The 20,622-nt window shown below is 40.5% G+C and overlaps 1 protein-coding gene across 2 annotated transcripts; it reads left to right on the top strand.

The window, feature by feature from the left end:
* The first annotated feature begins 496 nt into the window (after nucleotides 1-496).
* On the top strand, nucleotides 497-10,110 carry tmem88bl (transmembrane protein 88b-like). Of its 2 annotated transcripts, XM_082534502.1 has the most exons (4): nucleotides 497-681; nucleotides 1,358-1,425; nucleotides 1,852-2,146; nucleotides 7,918-10,110. In XM_082534502.1, exons 3-4 carry the CDS (start codon nucleotides 1,853-1,855, stop codon nucleotides 8,143-8,145), a joined length of 522 nt encoding a protein of 173 aa, XP_082390628.1. In that variant the 5' UTR covers nucleotides 497-681; nucleotides 1,358-1,425; nucleotide 1,852; the 3' UTR covers nucleotides 8,146-10,110. The 2 variants fall into 2 exon arrangements, with proteins under 2 accessions (XP_082390628.1, XP_082390627.1); XM_082534501.1 differs by lacking the exon at nucleotides 1,358-1,425.
* The last annotated feature ends 10,512 nt before the right edge of the window (nucleotides 10,111-20,622 follow it).

Below are 20,622 nucleotides of genomic sequence, written 5' to 3'. Positions count from 1 at the left end.
AACTGTTCAGTATCTGCGCTTTGCCTGTTAGGAGTATTTCGAGATGTAAAGAAATGATCGCTCAGCCTTTGGTAAGTAAAGCTTATAAACATCAAACATCACTAAATGTTTTGGATCAAATTTTCTGCATCAACAGTGCATCGCTGAGACGAATGTAAATCACAAAGCAGATGAAAAGAGAACGATTTTCCACAAACTGGCAACTAAGTATGAGCAACTAATGTTTAAATAGTAGATCACGTTTTTAAGTGAAACTTTATAGAGAAAATGTAGCAACAGCGGTGACGTGTAACCATGACACCATCCTCCTCCTCCTCTGTGGCCCTCCCTGTTCACTTTACTTTGTCGTTGATAAAGGGGTCTTGTGACACACTGTCCCCCCACCCCCTACTATACAAACACTTAGGAAAAATAGTCCAAGCTGTCAAGCAACCGCGTGAGCGCGCACTTTAACATTGGAGAGCGCGCTCCGGAGTCGCTCGCTTCCGCGGGCGCACAGAGGATCCCGAGAGCGCAGCAGCATCACTTGAGTCCGACTCACAGGTGCTCCTCTGCCGCTGCTCTGCTCTTGAACTGGCACCTGCCGTTATATTTGCTCGGAAACTAAAAGTTCAGAGTCGATTGCTGGGAGAGAATTTTCTCAAACACACAGGGATTACCGCGGTTTACAGCTACATCAAGGTAAGAAAAAATAATTCTGCTTGTTTAGTGCGTGTGATTAGAAGAAAAACCAGTGTGAAGCTAAAATAAAAAATAAAAATGATTTTAGTGGAGTCAATAAAACTGAGAGGAAGCAGAACATACCAGTGGCTGACAAATTAAAGGAAAACTGAAAGTCTTGGTAAGGTGTTGGGTCATGAGAACTGCTGCGGTGCACATTAGCATTGATTGGTAGAGGAAGCATGGACACCATATTAACCAAAACACCAAAAGATGTGTTTTGGATAATATGGTGTCCATGCTTCCTCTACCAACACTGGCTTACAAATCTGTCCAGAGTCACCCATATCGGTTCATTTGTATTGAGATGCGGTGACTGTAAGGTCACATGGGTCAAATCATTTTCTTACTCATCAAACCAGTCAGTGAGCCCTGGTGCCCTGTGGATGAGGGGCATTTTCCTCCTGGAGGAGTGTGTAATCATTTAAACGTTGGTACAGAGGGATACAAGTAGACAAAAACAATTTGCATCCACAGCAAAACAGACTCTGTTTAAGGGTCTTTTATTTTCCTCTAATTTGCCACCTACATGGATGTCCATATGTGGTTTGTGCCTCTAGCTCAGCAGCAGGTCGTTTAAGCTTTAAGGATTTAGTCATTCAAGTAAAAAAAGAAATGTATTTCTTTTTGGCTTTAGTGACAAAGACGTGATCGAAGAGATCGACCAGACGAGTGACGGGAAGATACTGAAAAAGTGTGGATACAGTATGTGTGTATAGGTGAAGTCAATATAGGCTTTAAGTTCCCATTTCCATGGTCTGATGGGCTATTGGCTCGTTGAATGGAAAAGGAAAAGGAGGCAATTCAGGGACAGAGCTCTGTTTGCACCTCAATTATTTAATTTAAGTTTCAAAATTCAGCAGGCATGCATATATAATTACAGCATCCAGCCTGGAGAGGATACTTTAGCTACGTATGGTTGTTTGAGTCAACATAATAGTGGTGATAAATAAAAAGAAATGGACTGGTTAAAACATGCAGATATTGTCCATGAATGTAAAATAGGCTCAGTTTAAATAGCCACAGTAATGATGTGCAAGATTTTTTTTTTAAAAAAAGGACTCCTGCAGCACAGCGTCATTCCGTAGCTCGTAAAGTAAAACATTAACTCGATCAGACGCTGTCTCACAGGATGTGCGGTATGGACGTGGACCTGGACGACGGCGGTTCTGCCGAGGAGGAGAAAGAGGAAGATTTCTGGATCGGAGAGGGCGTGAAGATGCTTCCCCCGCCTGTGGCTCACAGCGGGGGCAGCGCTTGGGGCAGCCGTAGGGGAAGGTGTGGCTGCGTGGCCTGCGGGGCGGCTCTCATCCTCTGGAACCTGTGCGTGGTCTTAGCCAGCGCTCTGCTCCTGGCTGTGGTCTTCTCTGTGGTGCTCCTGCCTGCAGGGCTGCTGCTGTATGCTGGTTTCCTCTGCCACTCCAGGGTAAGCTGTAAAAATCTGTAGCAGAGAGTGCCATTTATCACCACATGTTAGATTGCAAAGTCTTATCTGAGTTAGTCATGCCTGCGGATGAAATTTCAGAGAATACTTAGCAAAAGTTGATAGAGACACAGGGCCAAAGGGTTAAAACTATAACGTTGGACACAGGATGCTGTTTAGTGGTGTTGGGAATCACAATGGGCCCCATCGGGCAGCACTTTAACAATGCAAGATAATGGAAATTTAGATAGCCAAGTTATGCACTGAATTTTTTATTTTTACACCCCTTCAACACAGATTATGTCCCCCAACAGTCCTTTTATATTGTAAGAGTTTCCTCTCTCTCTCTATCTTGCCAAGTAGACTGAGGGAACCATCTGTCACACTGCAAACACACACACACATGCACACACACACTAAACGAACTGGAACAACTGCTTCTGTATAACTTGTACACTGTCCTGATTTACTGGACACAGACGCAGGCACAGTAAACAGTCTGCTTTCTGTAACTGTATGTTTGGAAGAGTTCATTCATTTTCAAGGGGACTTGTTATGCTCATTTCCAGCTCCATGTTTCTATTCTCGGGCTCTATCAGACCTTGCATAATCCTTGTTTATCTGGTACAGGACATTAGGGCAGTCCCTCAGTCTATCCTCTGTCTAAAACAAGCTGTTTTAGCTCAATTTCTCCATCCTCTAAGCTGACTTTCTTCTGACCGGTCTACCTCATGAACAAAAGGTTTGCACAGAACTGGTAGCCTTAGATGACATCACACAGAGCCAAGAGTAGAAAAAAAACCCCAAGCTTCTGTTTCACAGGGATCAGTTGTTCATACGCTGACGTCTCTATTGGCCATGTTTAATCTGAGTGTCCACAGCACTAACGGTACATATATGACAGACAATAAGGAGAGCCGTTATTTTAACATGTTTATAATTTTGAAGAAACATGCTTACGTGCAGAGATGCAATTACAATATTTTCTGTAGCAAGTAGAATTTAGCAACTAAAGAGGTATTTCCCTTGAGAGACCTTTGAGTCAAAACAGACACCTGATAATTAATCTACAGTGGATTTATTAAGTCATGGCTCCAGATAAATGGTGACGTTGCTCCATTTCTATTAGCTGAATTGATAAGCTGCTGTTTATTAAGTGACAACATTAGTGTTGCGTTTGTTACTTACATCATATCGCCAAACGTATTCCCTCATCTGCCTTCACACGCGTATGAACTTGAATGACATCCAATTCTTAATCCATAAGGTTTAATTTGATGTTGTGCCTTTGCAACTCTAATAGCATCAAACTTTTCCCGGTATGCCTTCCACAGGTTTAGGAGTGTTCATGGGAATTTTTGATTTTTCTTCCAGAAGTACATTTGTGATGTCGGACACAGTTGTTGGAAGAGAAGGCCTGGCTCACAGAGGTGTTCTGTCAGGCTGAGGTCAGGACTCTGTGCAGGCTAGTCAAGTTCTTCCACACTAAACTCGCTCATCCATGTCTTTCTGCACTGGTGCTCAGTCATGTTGGAACAGGAACTGGATATGAAATTGTACAAAATGTCTTGGATTGCTGAAGCTTTAACAGTTCCTGTTGCTGGAACTAAGGGGCCGACCCCAACTCCTAAAAAACAACCCCACACCATAATCCTTCCTCCACCAAACTTTACATTTGGCACAATACTCTCAGACAAGTACTGTTCCCCTTGGAACCAACAAACTCAGACTGACAGATGAAGAAATGTGATTTGTCACTCCAGAGGACACGTCTCCACTGCTCTAGAGTCCAGTGGAGGTATGCTTTAAACCACTGCGTCTGATGCAGCTGCTCGGCCATGGAAACCCATTTAATGAAGTTCTCTACACACTTTTCTTGAGCTGATCTGAAGGCCACATGAAGTTTGTAGGTCTCGGCACACTATGCACCTCAGCATCCGCTGACCATGCTCTGTGATTTTACATGACCTACCACTTCATGGCTGAGTTGCTGTCATTCCCAATCGCTTCCACTTTGTTATAGCAACACTAACAGCTGACTATGGAGTATTTAGTAGTGTGGAAACTTTACAGCTGGACTTGTTGCACAGGCGGCGTCTTATCACAGCACCACGCTGGAATTCACTGAGCTCCTGAGACCGACCCATTCTTTCACAAATGTTTGTAGAAGCAGACTGCATGCCTAGGCGCTTGATTTTACACACATGTGACCATGAAAGTGATTGTAACACCTAAATATAATGATTTGGATGGATGAGTGAATACTTTTGGCAATATAGTGTATGTCTGGTGCCTCCACGTTTATAACGCAGGCACAAGAGGCTAGTACTTATCTAAGTGTACAAATGTATTTGGTTAAAAATACATATTTTGTTTGTATTTATGAAGTGAAAAGAAGACAAAAACAGACCCTGCAAAACAAATGTTTCAGGCACACATTTACTTGTAAAGGCTTAGCGCTCCATTAGTGCTCAGGGCTTTAATTTACTTCCTGGCATTTGCAAGGCAGGTGAAGAATTACTAGGAGTTATCAGAGACTCCGACTCTTCAAACCCTGCAGTAACATCTGACAAGCACTTCTGAAGTAAAACTGACAGAGGAGCTGGAAATGACTACTACAAAGCAGCATAGAAACTTCTTTGAAGGCAGGCACAGAAGTCATGCCAACACTTTGAAAAGCAAGAAATGGACGTCTGATGGACGAAAAGATAAACATGAGGGACTGACACAGGCCTCGTGGTGCACCTTTCCATTGGGGAGGGTTGATGCGCACGCAGGGTTAGCATAGGAGAGTCAGCAGAAGAAAAATTGTAACCTGTAAAGCACCTAAAGAAACACAAACAAGTCTGAGTCATTTCAGAGTTAAAACTGAGGTTTTTAGGTTATGAAGAAAAAAACAGGAGATGCAGCTTTTGGAGCATCTTGTTCAAACAGGCGAATAAATATTCTGCTTCGAGGTTATGCTGCACCAACACAAACAAGCCTTTTTGAGAGAAATATCACAAAATTAATCCTGCAGCCAATCAAGGAAGAAAAACCTAAGTGTAAAGAGGGTTACTTCTCCGAAAGGATGATGATCCAAAATGGAACAATGCACGACTTCATGAAACATCAGCTAAAGTGTTGAGAGTGGCCCTGGACTTCCATGGACCTGACCATCATTGAAAATCTCCGGTGAGATAAAAAGTGATCTGCAAGAGGAGTGGGTGAAAATCCCTGCACAGAGAGCCTCTGTTACCTGGCTGTAATATTTGGCACAGTCTATTATTTTGTCCTATTTCTTTTTAATTAAATAAAACAATTAAGCTAAAATAAGTGTTTGAATCTGTTGCTGCAGGGTAGTATGTACTTCTTTTCATTAAACAACCAACAAGATATCTGCTCAGGGCTGCCCAAATATTTGCATACAAGTCTAAGAGTCAGTTCAAATCATTTGAGAGAAGGAATCTGCTCTGCCACTGAGTCTTCTTTAACTTCTCTGGAAGTTTAGGCAAGTAAGCCCATGCCATTTGTAAACAATAGGAGGATTATCTGTCATTAAGGTTGGCTCTGGAACCTGGAGAAGGCAAACAGTCAGCCTTCAGGCCAAGTCTTCTTGGCAGCATTTTCTACATGTGTACCTCACACCTTCCCCTCAGAGGTGTTCAGACATATTCTCTGGGTTTGCACAGCAAAACAAACACGGTAACTTGAGTTTGAATGTTGGAGTTTGTCAGCATTTCTGACAGGTGCGGCTCTTCTTGTGTGAGATAGACGAAATGCAGTTAAATCAGTAAAGAGCAGTGGACCTGGGCATCGTACCAAGTCAGGCAGGAGAGAGCTACAGTTCGGTCCTTAGCTTACCCGATAGGTCATAAAATCAAAGCCCGGCTGAAGACCCTGGTTGTCTCAGTTAGGAGTGATTTGTGCACAGCCATGTAGGGCACTGCACATGAATTAAAAACATGCAACAAGGGGACACAGAACGAGAATATAATCACGATTAGGCCAGAGTGAATGTCAGAACAGGCCAAGCAATTACAGACAATGTCAGTCAGACTTCTTCCTCTTGTGGCAGCAGAGCACGAAGCGAGGGAAGACAAGACAGTCTGATTTGGTGCCAGCACCAGCTGTGCACAGACACACTGTCAAGGAAGGAAATGTACTCAGTGAAAGCATCACTTTACACTTCGCGGAGGGGTGTGTGCGCTTGCAGGTGTGTATTAAACACCGCTGTTGCTACAGTGCATTTAGAAAAAACAACTTTTAGCTTAGAATCAGAATCACTTGTGCAAAAGAAATAGAAACAATAGTAAAATGAGAGTGACTCTTTACATTTAATATGCCTTAACATGCGATTTAGTCATGAAAGTGTCTCCGCTTGCATTTTTCTAACAGATTTGTGTGAGACAAGTATGCGATGTACACTCACTGGACACTTTATTTCAGCTTGCTAATACTGGGTTGGACCCCCTTTTGCCTGAATAATAATAATAATCGTTGATGATTGCTTCTTGGGGGTATCAATTCAACAAGGTGCTGGAAATGTTCCTCAGATATTTTGCTCCATGTCAACATGATAGCATCACACAGTTGCTGCAGAGTTGTTGGCTGTATAACCATGATGTTAATCTCCCCACCACATCACAGAGGTGCCCTGTGCTTCTTTGCAAAACCTCTCAAGCTCCAATCAGGCTGGATGGGTGTGAATTTCAGATCTCTTGACTAAAGTTCAGTTGAGTTCAAACCTAGGCTATGGCTGAGCCACTCCTTTGTTATCTTGGCCGTGTGCTTAGGATCGTTGTCCTGTTGGAAGATACATTTTTGCCCCATCCAAGGTCCAGAGCTCTCTGAAGCAGGTTATCATTAAGGATGTTCATCTTTCCATCCACCCTGACTAGTTTCCCACTTCGTGTACTCACACTGTACTCTTCCCCACACGCATGCCTTGATACAATCTTGTTTATAGGCCTACAGACCATTCCTTGAACTTCATGCCTTGGTTGGTGCTCTGACGCGCACTGTCAGCTATGGGACCTTATATAGGCAGGTGTGTGTCTTTCCAAATCATGTCCAATCACCTGACTTTACCTGTGAAAAGGCTGTGAATATTTATAAAAATGTACGTGTTATATTTTTATTTTTTCTTTGTAGTACATTTCCAAGAATTTTTCATTTTGTGTTTGTGTGTCAAAATGTGAGGTGAAAAATGAATTAAATCCGTTTTGAAAAAGGCTGTAACACAACAAAAATGTGGAACACATGAAGTGCTGTATGTTTTAAGAAGAAAAACAGTGACATTTACTTTCTTTTCAAATTGAAAAACCATTTAGTAAAAAGTGGTCATCAGATGTGTCTGAATTGTAAGCTCTTGTAACAATGTCACTGCGTCCTCACACAGGTGTGAGTTTCAGCTGCTAACTTTGCTGCTAGCTTTGTCTCTCTGCTTTTTGCAAGCTTCTGACTTTTACTATCTGACCACCTGCTGTCCTCCTCCTCCTCTCGCTTGCAGGTGACTGACAGCTCTGAGGTTTACTGACAGCACTGAGCACACTCTTATCTTGCAGAGAGAAAGAGCGAGGCAGGGAGAAACTCTGTCACGCCCCACTGCCCACACAGTCCCACTACTGCACCCTCAGCACACATCCAAACACGCCTCATATTTAATGAATACAAATCCTGCCTATTTGCTTTTTCACAGATGAGATGGAGCTTCTGCTGAAGCCAAAGTGCTCATCACATGTTTTGGAGCACCTCTGTCTCATCTACTCTCCCTCCTGTGTTTGTCCTTGCAGGTCCTTGATGCACCCTCTGCCATCTGCCATTATCTCGATGACAACAGCTGCTCTGCCCTCATCATCCTGGGCTTTGTGATGATGTCTCCGCTCGTGATTGTGGCGGCGGCAGTCTTCTGCGGGCTGCTCCGAAAGTTTCGACTCCTGCTTTTCATTCAGCCAATCAAGCGCGCCTGGTACAGAGGGAGGCTGCTGGACTGGGCGGGCAGCATCCACGCCTGGGTTTGATCACAACAGAGAAGGTGGTGCTGAGGGTCACAGTGATCGGAAAGATTGATTTGTGCAAGACGAACCTGAGGGTTACAGATGTTTTGCAAAAATAGAAACATCATTATAGTCGATAAGACAGTCATACAGCTAATACTTACTTTGTCAATGGTTGTAAAAATGTTTGACATTTTAGAAATATTCGAGTCCTCTTTTCTCCTGTTAGTTTTGGTGAGAAAATCAATATCACCCTCATGTCTGTGTGGTGATATTGAAGCTGCAAAGACCAGATAATTAACTTAGAACGGGATAAAGACTGAAAACTTCGATTCAGGGTGAAACCCAAAACACATACATTAATATAAACCACCTAAAAAGATATTCCAGAGCTTTAGAGGTGACAGTAGGAAGATTAAATTAGCCTTTCCAGCTAGATGTTGCTGGGATTTGTGCTTATCAAACAGCCATCTGCCTTCAGCCTCCTCTTTGAGAGTGCAGTCACCTCTCACTGATCTCTCAGACAGAATACAAAAGTGTAACTTCTAAAATGTCAAACTGTTCTTTCAAGACCAAGACCTGTGTTATTGTGTCACATATTTCTTTTTATTCATTTGGCTACTCGCGGCCCATTCTGGGTAATTTTGTGAATTGTTTTTTTTTGTTTTGTTTTTTTGAAAATGACCCTAGATGAGGGTTTGTTGGGTTTGTGTGGCTTTTACACAGAAACAGACCAGTTTTCTTAGATATGTAGTGCCATCTTACAAGAATCTTAAAGCAAAACACATTACGGGCTCATTATTGAAGTAAACCAGATGCATATTAGAACAGACGAGAAAAAAAAACATGCAAACTTCTTGGAGAGTGAAGGATACCTGCAGGGTATTCACGCAAGCTTTAACAGCTCCTTGTTGGTTTATTTTGAGGACACATCAAACACCAGTTTAACTATGATTTTGTACAAAAGCTCATATTGTTGTGATTTTGTATTGCCTGTTTGCGAACTACATGGATGTGTTTAAATGTGAGACCTTCTCAGAAGGTTGTATTTGTGGTTGCACTTGAGAACTCTCTAAATAAGAAAAACAGTTTTTCCAAGCATGCGATTAAAGCCCCGTCCACACAGGGAACAATTTGTTCGTTTCACTCCCGGCTTTGTCTCTGACAGTTGGTCACTAGCGGACATTCCAGGTTGCCTAGGTTACCCTCTAATGTACAGTGTTGTGCAAAAGTCTTGGCCCACCCTTCATTTCTTTATGTTTTGCTTCCAAAAAGCCAAACTTGATAGTAATTTTTAAAACATTTTCTTGAACATCAGTTTTGTTGTTGTTTTTTTGTTTTTTTCCCCACTCATTTTCAGTTGAAGCTATAAAAATGCCAAAGATATCAAAGTTTGAAGGCATTTTTGCACCAACAAGGTAATACCCAAAGTGCTATTAGCTAAAGATTTGGCATATCTAGAAAAAAGGAAAACTGCAGCAAAGACCTGACACAGGATCTGAGTGATGCATCTATCCCTTCAGTTGATCCATCTACTGTTCATTCAAGATAATTCATTCAAATCATCAGTATATAGAGAGGAGGTCAGGAGAGATGAACAACAGTGAGTGTCTGCAGCCATCTGCAAAACAGTGGAGGCGCTGTCATGGTTTGGGGATGCATTTCAGCAAGTGGTGTTGGAACCATCAGAAAAGCATCAGATTTTTCAGTGATCCCAAACACACCTCTAATTCAGTAAAAGCAAACCTGGCTAGAAAAGCACGCAATGAAACACACTGAAGCAGTGTGGGATCATCTTCACAGAGAACAGAAGGTAGCCAACATCCAAAGAAGAGCATTGAATGGCCTTTAAGAAGCCTGCAGAACCTTTCCTGAAGACTACTTAAAGAAATTACAAGAAAACAAGAAAGTTCAGTTCAAATAGAATTGTACAAGCTCCATACACTGCATTTCTATGTTTGCTTGCACATGTTTCGATAAATTATTGCACCCATTTGCAATTTTCTCAGCAAAATAAAAAGAAACAATGGGTGGCTTGAGACTTTTCCAAAGTTCTGTAGCTCATATCGTTGTCATGTGTCAATCAACGGCATTCCTGCCTTCTCATTTATAGGTGCTTCAATCGCTCACCTGCGATGGGGCTTTTAGGAGACCCTTAAAAACAAGGCGAATCTTGTGAAATGCATTATAACTAGAATTACTCTCTTGCGGTTTTTGCAGAATATGATGTTGTCATTATTTTGACGACATCTAATAGGATTTTTTCCTATTAGACATTTTTGTAAGTTATGGCCTAAAGTGTCACGAGGAACATCAAAGCTTTGATTATGAGGATCATCCTTGAGTCGAAGCGAGTTTTTGTGCCAAAAATATGAAGCAGTTCCTTCATGATGTTCACATGGAATCATAAACGCCCACCCAGTGGCATAAAAAACTTTCACAAAGACTTAAATTGACAGTAAAGTTTATTCCCAAGGAGTTTTACCCAATGTAGCATCATCAGCAGTCATACCTTGTGAATGTGGGGGCGATATGAAACATATTTCATTTTAATGCTTCTTTTAGATCACATTGTGCCATAAAAAAACACCCCTCTTCGTGAACACAACTAAAGTCGACAGCATGACAAAGTAATTGCCTTTCCGTGGGATCAGACTGTTAAAGAGGGATTTGAATCATCACATCAGGAGTTCATTGTGTTGCCTCTTTGCTTTCCGGTCCTTTAAATTCACCAGTGACACGCTGCAAACCCTTTTATCTGTGTCCTTGCTCCATAGCTAAGTGTTCAGACTTGTGGCTTTGCCTTTCAGAAGGAAGAAATAAATCATATTTAATGATGGGCATTGATTATTCATCCTCTGCCACTTGTATCATGCTAAATTATATGTATTTTTTAGCTTATTTATTTGTGTGTTTTGTTTGTGTTTATTAATCTGAATGTGCTCTGTTAATCCAGCCAGATAAAGAATGGATCGAAGTTAAGACCAGTGTTTTGGAGAACCGTGTAGGAAAAAGGCTGAAATAGTTTTTTTTAATGTCACAGGGTTGTATACCACATCTGAAGCAAATTACTGGGAAAATTGCAGCAGCTAATTGAGGTTTATTTATTTTTTTGTTCAAAGTGAACTTTGGTGTTATCAACAAAACAGCATGTTCTGACCTTCCATCAATAAAAAAAGAGGACATCTCTTTGTCGGCATGTCTCTTTTGTGTTGTGACCCGTTTTTGAAGGTTGGAAAGCTTTGAAGATAGGGTAGTAACATTTACTTCTCACTTTCTCTCAAGCTCACAAGCAGAGCACACACTTGGATACTAAGAGGACACTATCACACTCATTTCTGAGGAAAACAATATGATAAAGTCTGCGATAAAACTCTGTGCAGATCAACAGAGCAAATGAGCTAATTAAAGGAAAATGTTGCCTCTGATTATGTTTTCGTCCAGTCTGTTCTCATGATTTATGCTGCCCATTAATGCAGTTCAGCACTCTTCATATTGACAAATTAAAACTATCCTGCGGCCTGAAGTGCTGACATGCGTCTGCTTTCAGTAGGATGAATGTTTATCTTGCAATTTGCAAAAGCAATCTTCAGTATCTAAAGGATGTAATTTTGCTTGAATTAGTCAAAATAAAATAGTCTGGGCTAAGTCTGGAATCTTAAAACGTGTTTAGCCATGCCGCATGGTTTTAGCGCAGTGTCGTCTCACTGCTGGTTTACTCAGTAATACATTTTCACCAAAAACAATAAAGGCAGACATTTGTAAAAGCACGGGTCCTTTTGAAAAGCTCACTGAATTCAAGTATGGCACTGTAACGGGATGCCACCATTGCAACAAGTCAGTTCACAAACTCTCTTCCCTCCTAGATATTCTTTACTCAATCAGTAAGTGTCATTATTGCAAAGTGGAGGCATTCAGGAAGCACAGCAACTTAGCCATATAATAGCAGACCACATAAAGTGACAGGCCATGTTCTCCGAGTACTTAGATGAATAGTGAATAGAAGTTGACAACCCTGTGGTGCGTTTTAAGCCTCCTCTGGCATTAACATCAACATGAAAATTGTGCACTGGGAGCTTTATGGGTTGCCTCAAATGGGTTTCCGTGGCTGAGCAGCTTCTAAATTTATTGAAGATCTGCTGTTTAATGACAATAAAAAGGATAATACTAAGAAGTAAACTTTGCAAGACAATGTGCACTAATATTACTGCAGAGCTCCTGAAGGTGTAATGTGTTGGTGACCCAGTAGTTTTCTCCAAATGCTGCAGGGGCTCATTTTCAGCCCACATTCACCTTTTTTTTTCCAGTGGCACATTGTATTACCTAATGCTAGCTCAAAGGATGATCAATCACACACAAAAAATGCAATTATATAGACTAAAGAAGTAAAGAAAAGAAGTATTACATCTGTAGAAACAGCCATGATTCAATAATAGTCATAAAAAAAGAGTGAAGTGTTCCTAAATTAACATACTATACTAAAATTGGACATGAAAATTATTATTCAAACAAGTAAAAGCTGGACCATATCACCACTGAGGGTAAATGTGTGCTATAGTAAAATTTCGGAGATTTGTGACGCTTTCATGACAAACAGAAACAAAAAAAGTTAGTCATTAGAATTGGGAAAGAACTCTGTTTCAGTAAAATCGGCTCAAGGTCTAAAACATGTGAAAGGTTCTGAGTAGTCGCCCAGTGTGGGCAGTAAATCAAGCCGCAATCATCCAGTCCATAAATATAACTCTGAAGTGCAGGCCTTCAGCTTTAATTCAGTGGGATGAACAAAAAGATTGCATACAAATGTGAGGAACTAAAGCATTTTAACAATCCCGTCATTTCAGTATTTGGACAAATTAAATAGCTCAAAATAAAATGTTCACTTGGTTGAAAACCCATGGCTGGTAATGACAGCCTGAAGTCTTGAACTCGTGGACTTCACCAAATGCAGGGTTTTCTACTTTTTAATGCTCTGTCAGGCCTTTACTGCAATTGCTGTTTGTGGCCATTTCTTTGTGAAGTTTATCCTTTAACAAGAGATCAGGTGACTGACTCAGCCATTCAAGAATATTCCACTTCTTTGCTTAAACTCCTGGGTTGTTTTGGCTGTATGTTTTTGGGTCATTGTCCATCTGTATTATGAAACACCGCCATATCAATTTGACTGCTTGTAGCTGGATTTGAGCAGACAGTATGTCTCTGAACACCTCAGAATTCATTCGCTGCTCCTGACCTGTGTCACATCTTCAATAAACACTAATGTCTCAGTTCCACTGGCAGCCATGCACGTCCAAGCCATCACACTCCCTCCGCCATGTTTTACAGATGGTGTGATATGCTTTGGATCACGAGATGTTCTACGTCTTCTCCTGTACTTTTTTCTGAACGTTTTTCCAGTACTGTGCTGGCTGTTTTAGATTTTTTTTTTTCAGTCTTCTCTTTGTCGTACACTTGGATATTGATGCGCCTACCTCCTGGAGAGTGTTGTTCACATGGCTGGCTGTTGTGAAGGGATTTCATTTCACCATGGAAATGACTGTCTTTTAAAAATCTGAAACTTTAAGCAACATTCAGACTTGGTCTGTGCTGACTCCACACATGCCCAGTTCTATGGATCCATCTTGTTGTCTTTAAAGTTTATCACCTTCACATATTTGCCAGATGGTCATGGTTAACTTTTTTCCCATTTAGATTAACTAGGTGGATCATGTGAGCTTTAGTGTTCCCCTTTCGCATGCTCCACTTCCTCAGCGGAGCATGCTACAGGGAAAATTGACATCTACCATAAGTCAATCTGTTGCACAATTTTCTGCCATTTTCTGCTGTTAAGTGCTTGGCAATTAGAAAAGATGTCCAATATAGGGAGGAAATTGTGGGAGGGTGGAGCGGAGATTGAGCTCTGAAAGCCAGAAGCCATGACAGAAAGGGCTCTGGTTTACTGCTAATAATAAAACAAAACAAAACATAATAATCAAGCTATTATTATATATTTGAAATCCTGATATCTCCTCTAGACAATGCTTCATATCTGATTTTCATCATTGATTATTTTCCAAATGGAAATTTTGAAGGATTTGTTTTAATAATTTTGAAGGACATTTATTTTAATATGCAATGCTGAACTGAGGCTGTGAATATTTCCATGTGTTAAGAGGAGATAATGGCAATTTTGTTTGTGTGAAAATGTGTATTTTTCATTTCTTCTCTTATTTATATATTCAGTTTCATTAGTACTGGTAGAGACAAAAATGCAGGGAAAGTGCCATTAAACAGAAAAACAGGGGATGCGCAGTGCATGCTTCTATTGGTGTGCAAGACTTCACAGCTCCAAGTGTTACTGTACTAAATTTTACTCACCAAAGTGCTAATGTGAATGTCGTGGCAGGTCCAATAATCTTTTGACATGGCAAAGTTCCCGAATGAAACAAGGAGTTAGAAATGGTAGATTTTTATTGTTTAATCCTCTGTTTTTATGAAAAGGGACTTATGATGTGTGGAAGCAAAGTTTGACACCAGAGTTATGATAAGTTATCCACAATATGAACAAGAAATGTATTTATTTATTTAATGAAAACGGTAAATTCATGAAAATCCTAACTCCAAGAATCTGTATTCTTTACAGTAGAGCATTTTTATTGTTTTATTTCAAAGTATAATACTTCATCGTGACTTAGAAATCAAAAAAATATGATGCAACATTATTTAGCTTTTTAGTAATTGAGTTGGACCTTTAATGAATTCACAGATTCAGTTCACTTAGTTACATAAAAACACAACTGAACCTTGGTGAGGTGATAGAAGAAGTTAATTGTCTTGGTCCTGGGTTGTCGGTGCTCTGTTTTTGGACTTTCAAGTGTTTATATTTTTCCTCATAGTTCTGAGTATAGAGTTTAGTTCTTCTCTCAGTATTTCTTTTTCCACCTCTCGTGTCAGTTCCTCCCAGTGCCTACTTCATTCATGTGTCGACATTTCCCTGTTCAGTTCACTTCTCATTCACTGCTTTATTTTGATAGTTATTTGTTCTTTGTGCCTTGCTTCAACTTTTATGTCCCTTGTCTTGTTATCTTATTTTGTTCAGCTGTGTCTCGTTTTCCCCAGCTGTCTCACTCTCCTGATTGTTCTTCTGAGGGTATATATAGTGCTGTTATCCCCTTAGTCTTTGTCAGAGTCTGTTCTTGTGGTCAGTGTGGTACTTTGTGTATTCCAGCTGGCCCCCCTTCATGTCCCAGTAGTTTATAGTTTTTGGTTTTCCCGTTTGGATTATCTGCAATCAGCTTTTTCTTGTAATCAGTTTGCTTTCCACATCTGTTTTTTTTTTTTGGCTTCATTCGCACTCCATTCAGTCTGCCTACAGATTGTGACATTAACAGCAAAGACTGTAAAGCTTTATCTTCTGGGTGTGATAAATGCATGTACAAAACCACAGGCCTGTGGTTACAGTAGTCCCTAGCATAGATAATATCTTTATTTCAGCAGTGCAAAGCATAGACCTTTTTAATGGTTGAGATCACTTGTTCAACACAATGTCACCTGCGATTTTCAGAATCAGAATCAGAATCAGAATCAGAATACTTTATTGATCCCTGGGGGAAATTATTTTTTGTTACAGTGCTCCATTTTAAACCAACATTAAGACAAGACAGACAATACGCTAACTAAGAATAGTACAATATATACATATATATACATACATACATACATAAGTCACTTATAAATAAATATTTGGAAAAGAAACATGTGTAGTTGTAGCAGCAAACAGTGTGTTAAGTGGATGCGTTGTACAGGGAGATGGCCACAGGCAGGAATGATTTCCTGTGTCGTTCAGTGGTGCTTTTCGGTAATCTCAGTCTCTCACTGAACGAGCTCCTGTGACTGACCAACATGTCATGGAGTGGGTGGGAGTCTACTTTTAAAAGAAAGTAGACTTTTGTGATGAATATATCTGTTTAGATGACTTCTATTTTTAATCAGTCTGTTGGGAAGTTATTCAAAGAAGTCATAATGCCAAAATTGGTGTATGTAAAGGGGCGTCCACACAGGAAGCCTGTGGATGTTAGTTGTGCATCTCTTTGTCACTGATCACTAGGTAACCCTTTATGCATTTAATACCCCATTATATGTAAATTAACAATATGACACCGGTCATTCGCCTCAGATTTGAGAAAAGTTTAACTCAGCCTGACCGCTTAAGATCGTAGTGAATGTTTCACCCACTGTTGTAGTGTGATTGCGTGTGTGGACGCCACTTAAATGGTATGATGTTTAGTTATCTGGATTTGAAGAAACAAATTGTTTCTAAAGTGAGCATATTTGTTATAACAGCATGGCACATGAAGTTAATGTGTCTATTTTTGGTCTCAAACAGCTCAGACCTCGGAGTAATAAACATGCCACGTGGACTTTTTTCCACAGAGAAGTATTGTTTTACTTAATAGCCAATCGGAGGGCAGATGTCCCTTTTAAAGGTACTGATTGTCTGAGACAGTTGTTTACCTGGCTGGTTGTTTGCTGAATAGCAGACGCAATGCAAGAAGATAAAAAAAGGTAAGACCAGCATGTCCTCAGGCAGTCAGCTGCTCCCCGTCGTTCTTCTCAGACATAAATGGACAAACAACTAATCTGCTAAGCATTCTGGTTAATATTTGTACATTTACAAATCTTTGGGACTCAAGTGTTTGATCTGAAGTGGCCCCATTTAACCTCAGTTATTCTTCTGGATGTACATGGGTAGGTTCTAAACATAAATTTTTTACTTCCCTGCTTCTCAGCAATAATCCTGCTGTTTTTATGAACATGCTGTTTGTACTGTAATTTAAATCCCATTCAGAGCAATGTCCTTGTGTTCTAAAGTGAATTACTGGAAAAAATCTGCTTGCTTTTCCACTTAGAGAGGAAATGGAAGAAGTCAGAAATGTTTGCTGACCTGATAAATGGAAATGTTCTAACAACAAAACCCATTAAAAAACAGAAGAAATAAGGCGAGCCGTTTTGACTAAACGAAGGGTTGACTAAGGGTTTTAGAATTCAAATCTACTTATTTGCTAAAGTTAGGAATACTTACATTTTAACACTGTCAACCCTTAAATGAGTAATTTTGGTAGTCTGACTTTCCAGACTGATAAATGTCACTGAATTAAACATGAAAACATTAAAAAGGGGTGTGCATCAAAGCTTGGATCCAAATGCAGACCCAATGGACAACTGTTTCTTTAGAAAAATAAAATCTTAATGGATAGAGTTAGATAAGATAAGATAAGATAAGATAGAACTTTATTAATCCCTCGGGTGGGTTCCTCTGGGAAATTCGACTTCCAAAAAGCACAGCAACGACCGAAGTTACAGTTACAGAATTGTTATATATATATATATATATATATATATATATATATATATATATATATATATATATATATATGTATATATATATATATATATATATATATATATATATATATATACACACACACACACACATATATAAATACAGAGACAAATATAAATAAAATATACAAAGGGGATAAATAGAATAAATAGGAATAAAAAATAAAAATACAAGTGAATTGCACATTTCAAGTATTGAGTCTATTGCACTGTTGACTATTTACAAAAAGTATTGCACAAGGTATTGTACAGTGAGGTGAAGAGGCACTACAGCTTAGTTGTTCCCCCCTCCTTTGTCCTCCTGTTTCCCCTCCCTCTCCCCTCCAGAGAGGAGTTAAACAGTTTGATGGCGTGTGGGACAAAGGAGTTTTTAAGTCTGTTAGTTCTTGTCTTGGGGAGAAGCAACCTGTCACTGAACAGACTCTTCTGGTTGTTTATGGCCGTGTGCAGAGGACCAAGACAAGGAGTTTTACGAGGAGCGAGCGCCATAGGGGGTGAGTTCACTAAAAGAGAGGAAAAGGTGGATTAATCCAGTGAATGTGAGCAGGGACGTTGAGGTGAGAATTTTCAGAATGATAAGAACTGAATTGCTTACTTGGAGAGACGGAGAACAGTGGCGGAGTCAGCCAGGTAGATGAGAGAGTGGATGGTGGAGTGGAGTAGCTAAGATGTCCAACCCTTTTCACAGGATTGTTGCGAGCAGGAGGAGAGGCGGGTAAGTGTCCAACAGGAAACATGGAGACTGAGCCGGCCAGCACTGGAAGATCAACCGAGAGGCAGGTGAGTACCCAGTATTGACATGACGAACAAGAACACTGAGCAGTATCATGGGAGATGATTTACCACCGAGGCAGCAGATGATCTGGCAAAGACTGGAAGCTAGAGCTGGTCTTTAAATGCTGCCTGGGAACACAGACATCTGCCCAGGAGGAAGGAACATGGACTCAGGGACAGGAACGGAAAAACATGGCATTTTGTTTCTCTGCTGTTTCTTCAGATCTTTTAGCCAACTTCACACTGTGAGACAAGTTCTTTCAAATGGTTGGGAAAGATCAGTTCTTAGGTTTAGGGTATTAGGTTTTTTATATTTGTTTAATATTTGTAATATTTATATTTCTATAATATTAAAAATTGTTTGATCTCGAACATGCAAATATGATGAATATCCAAAAATTCAAAGAAATCAGGAAAGGATCAAACACTTTTTCATGCCAAAGTACAATTAGATACACATCCTGCGCTGATGTGGATGTAAATCCTTCCACTAAAAGCAAAGAACAGAGATACAGTGTGTTTCATTAGAGAAGTGTGGGCAGATCTTTAAACTCTGAACAGAGCCATGTTCGATGTTCCCACTGCTCTAAGCTCATTGACTCCTAGCTGAATCTCCACTGTTAAAAGGCATGAGTGGTTTGTTCCCCCATTGAAGTGAAAATCGTTCCTTTAAAGATGCAAATTACTGACCTCAGTCATCATGATGCAGACGTAACTGTCTTCCTGCACCCTGAATACACTCGCTATTATTGCCACATGAAAAGCCTCCGTAGCCCTTCTGTGCTGAAACCGAGGCTTCCTGAATTCAGTGTAGAGCAAACGAGCGCTGACAATTACACACTGTCAACACATTAATCTGCAAATATTTCAAAAGCCTAAACACTGATCCTGGCTTCATCAAACACAACAGGATTAGATGAGGCTGATGCTTTTGGCAGCAGCAGTTTGTTTGTGAAGGTAGAGGCAGCAGTGAGTTTGTTTGTGACCCTCCTCCCTCTGCATCCTCTGGTCCCGCAATTTTCTTCTTCTACCTGAACAGTGCTCCCAAATAAGCCATCATTATCTCTATTTAAAAACGTAAAAATAAAAAACAGGCTGGTTTCCTGGGTGAAGCCACTGAAGGTTAAAATGTACTGCAAGTGGCTGCAGAACGAACACTGCGCTCTTTGCCTAATCTGTCTCTATGGCAGCAGTTTGTGTGTTTTAATGTCAGTGATATATATGGGTGTGTGTGCTTTTCTACTTACAATGTGCATGCAGTCCAATATGTTTGTTTTGGACCTGCACCCAGCTCTGTGCCTCTGTTGTGGGCACGAATGGCCAAGCAAATAACTACTTTGCGAGTACACAGATGTTCACGGCCACAAATGAGCAAACACTTTCAGATTCCTCATTTTCTCTGCACATCCTGTGGTGGCCAACTGCTGCTGATAAAGCACAGGAACACAGAGGAATAATTGCCAACAGGCAGTGAGGCGTGGCGCTCACAGCATGCTGTCAGAGGAGACTACACATCCAGGACAGGACGAGGGTGTGAAGAGGTGATGGCTTTTATTTGGCACAATGAGCCTTTTCTCACATGAGGTTTATGTATACACACTAATCCAACTATCTGCTACGTTATAGGTGGGATGAACAGTCTGAAGACCTCTGGAGGAAAAGTGGGAGGTGGTGTCAAGAGCTGGGGGTGGCAACATTGAAGCCAAACTTGTGAGCCAGCTGCTACCACCAACCAGGACCTGAGTCAGTGCTCAGCCATCCAGAAAGAAGCAGGGCTTCAAGTAGCACATCTAGTTAACAGCAGAAAGATAGCGGCGCGTATGGACGTGTGCAGCGGCACAGCACTCCTAACTACTGTGCACCTTTTTGTGTTTTTCTGGTAATAAAATGGTTTTAGTTAAAAGATTGAATAGAATCTGATGCGCGAATGTCAAGGGGAAGATTATTCCATAATTTGGGTGCGGCAATGGCAAAGGCACGGTCTTCTCTGGTCTTCAGCCGGGGTAACAGTATTACTAGCAGCCTGTCGCAAAAGCACATTCATTCCTTTTCTTTAACAAAATCTAAGATAACCAAAGATTGGTTTGAGAGGGATAAAATAGTATTTTGCATTCCCAAAGAGCCATATCTCAGCATGATGTGCAGTGTGTCCAAATATTTGTAAAACTACAGAGATACAGATAGATGGAGTAAAGTGGAAAGCAATTAGTCTGATTTTGGTTTTTCAAGGGCCTTAAAGGTGCAGTTGTGCCTAAATTATGGGTTTTGTATTAAAACAATATTCTGATACATCTAACCCTATCTTTCTGTTGTTATGAATCCATGGAGCATATCCTTAATTAAGATGAC

This window comes from Aulonocara stuartgranti (assembly GCF_965226115.1).
Source record: "Aulonocara stuartgranti genome assembly, chromosome: 5".
NCBI classification, from domain to species: Eukaryota; Metazoa; Chordata; class Actinopteri; order Cichliformes; family Cichlidae; genus Aulonocara; species Aulonocara stuartgranti.
Note: the sequence above shows the minus strand (reverse complement) of the source record. Positions and strands in the feature narration are given on the sequence as shown.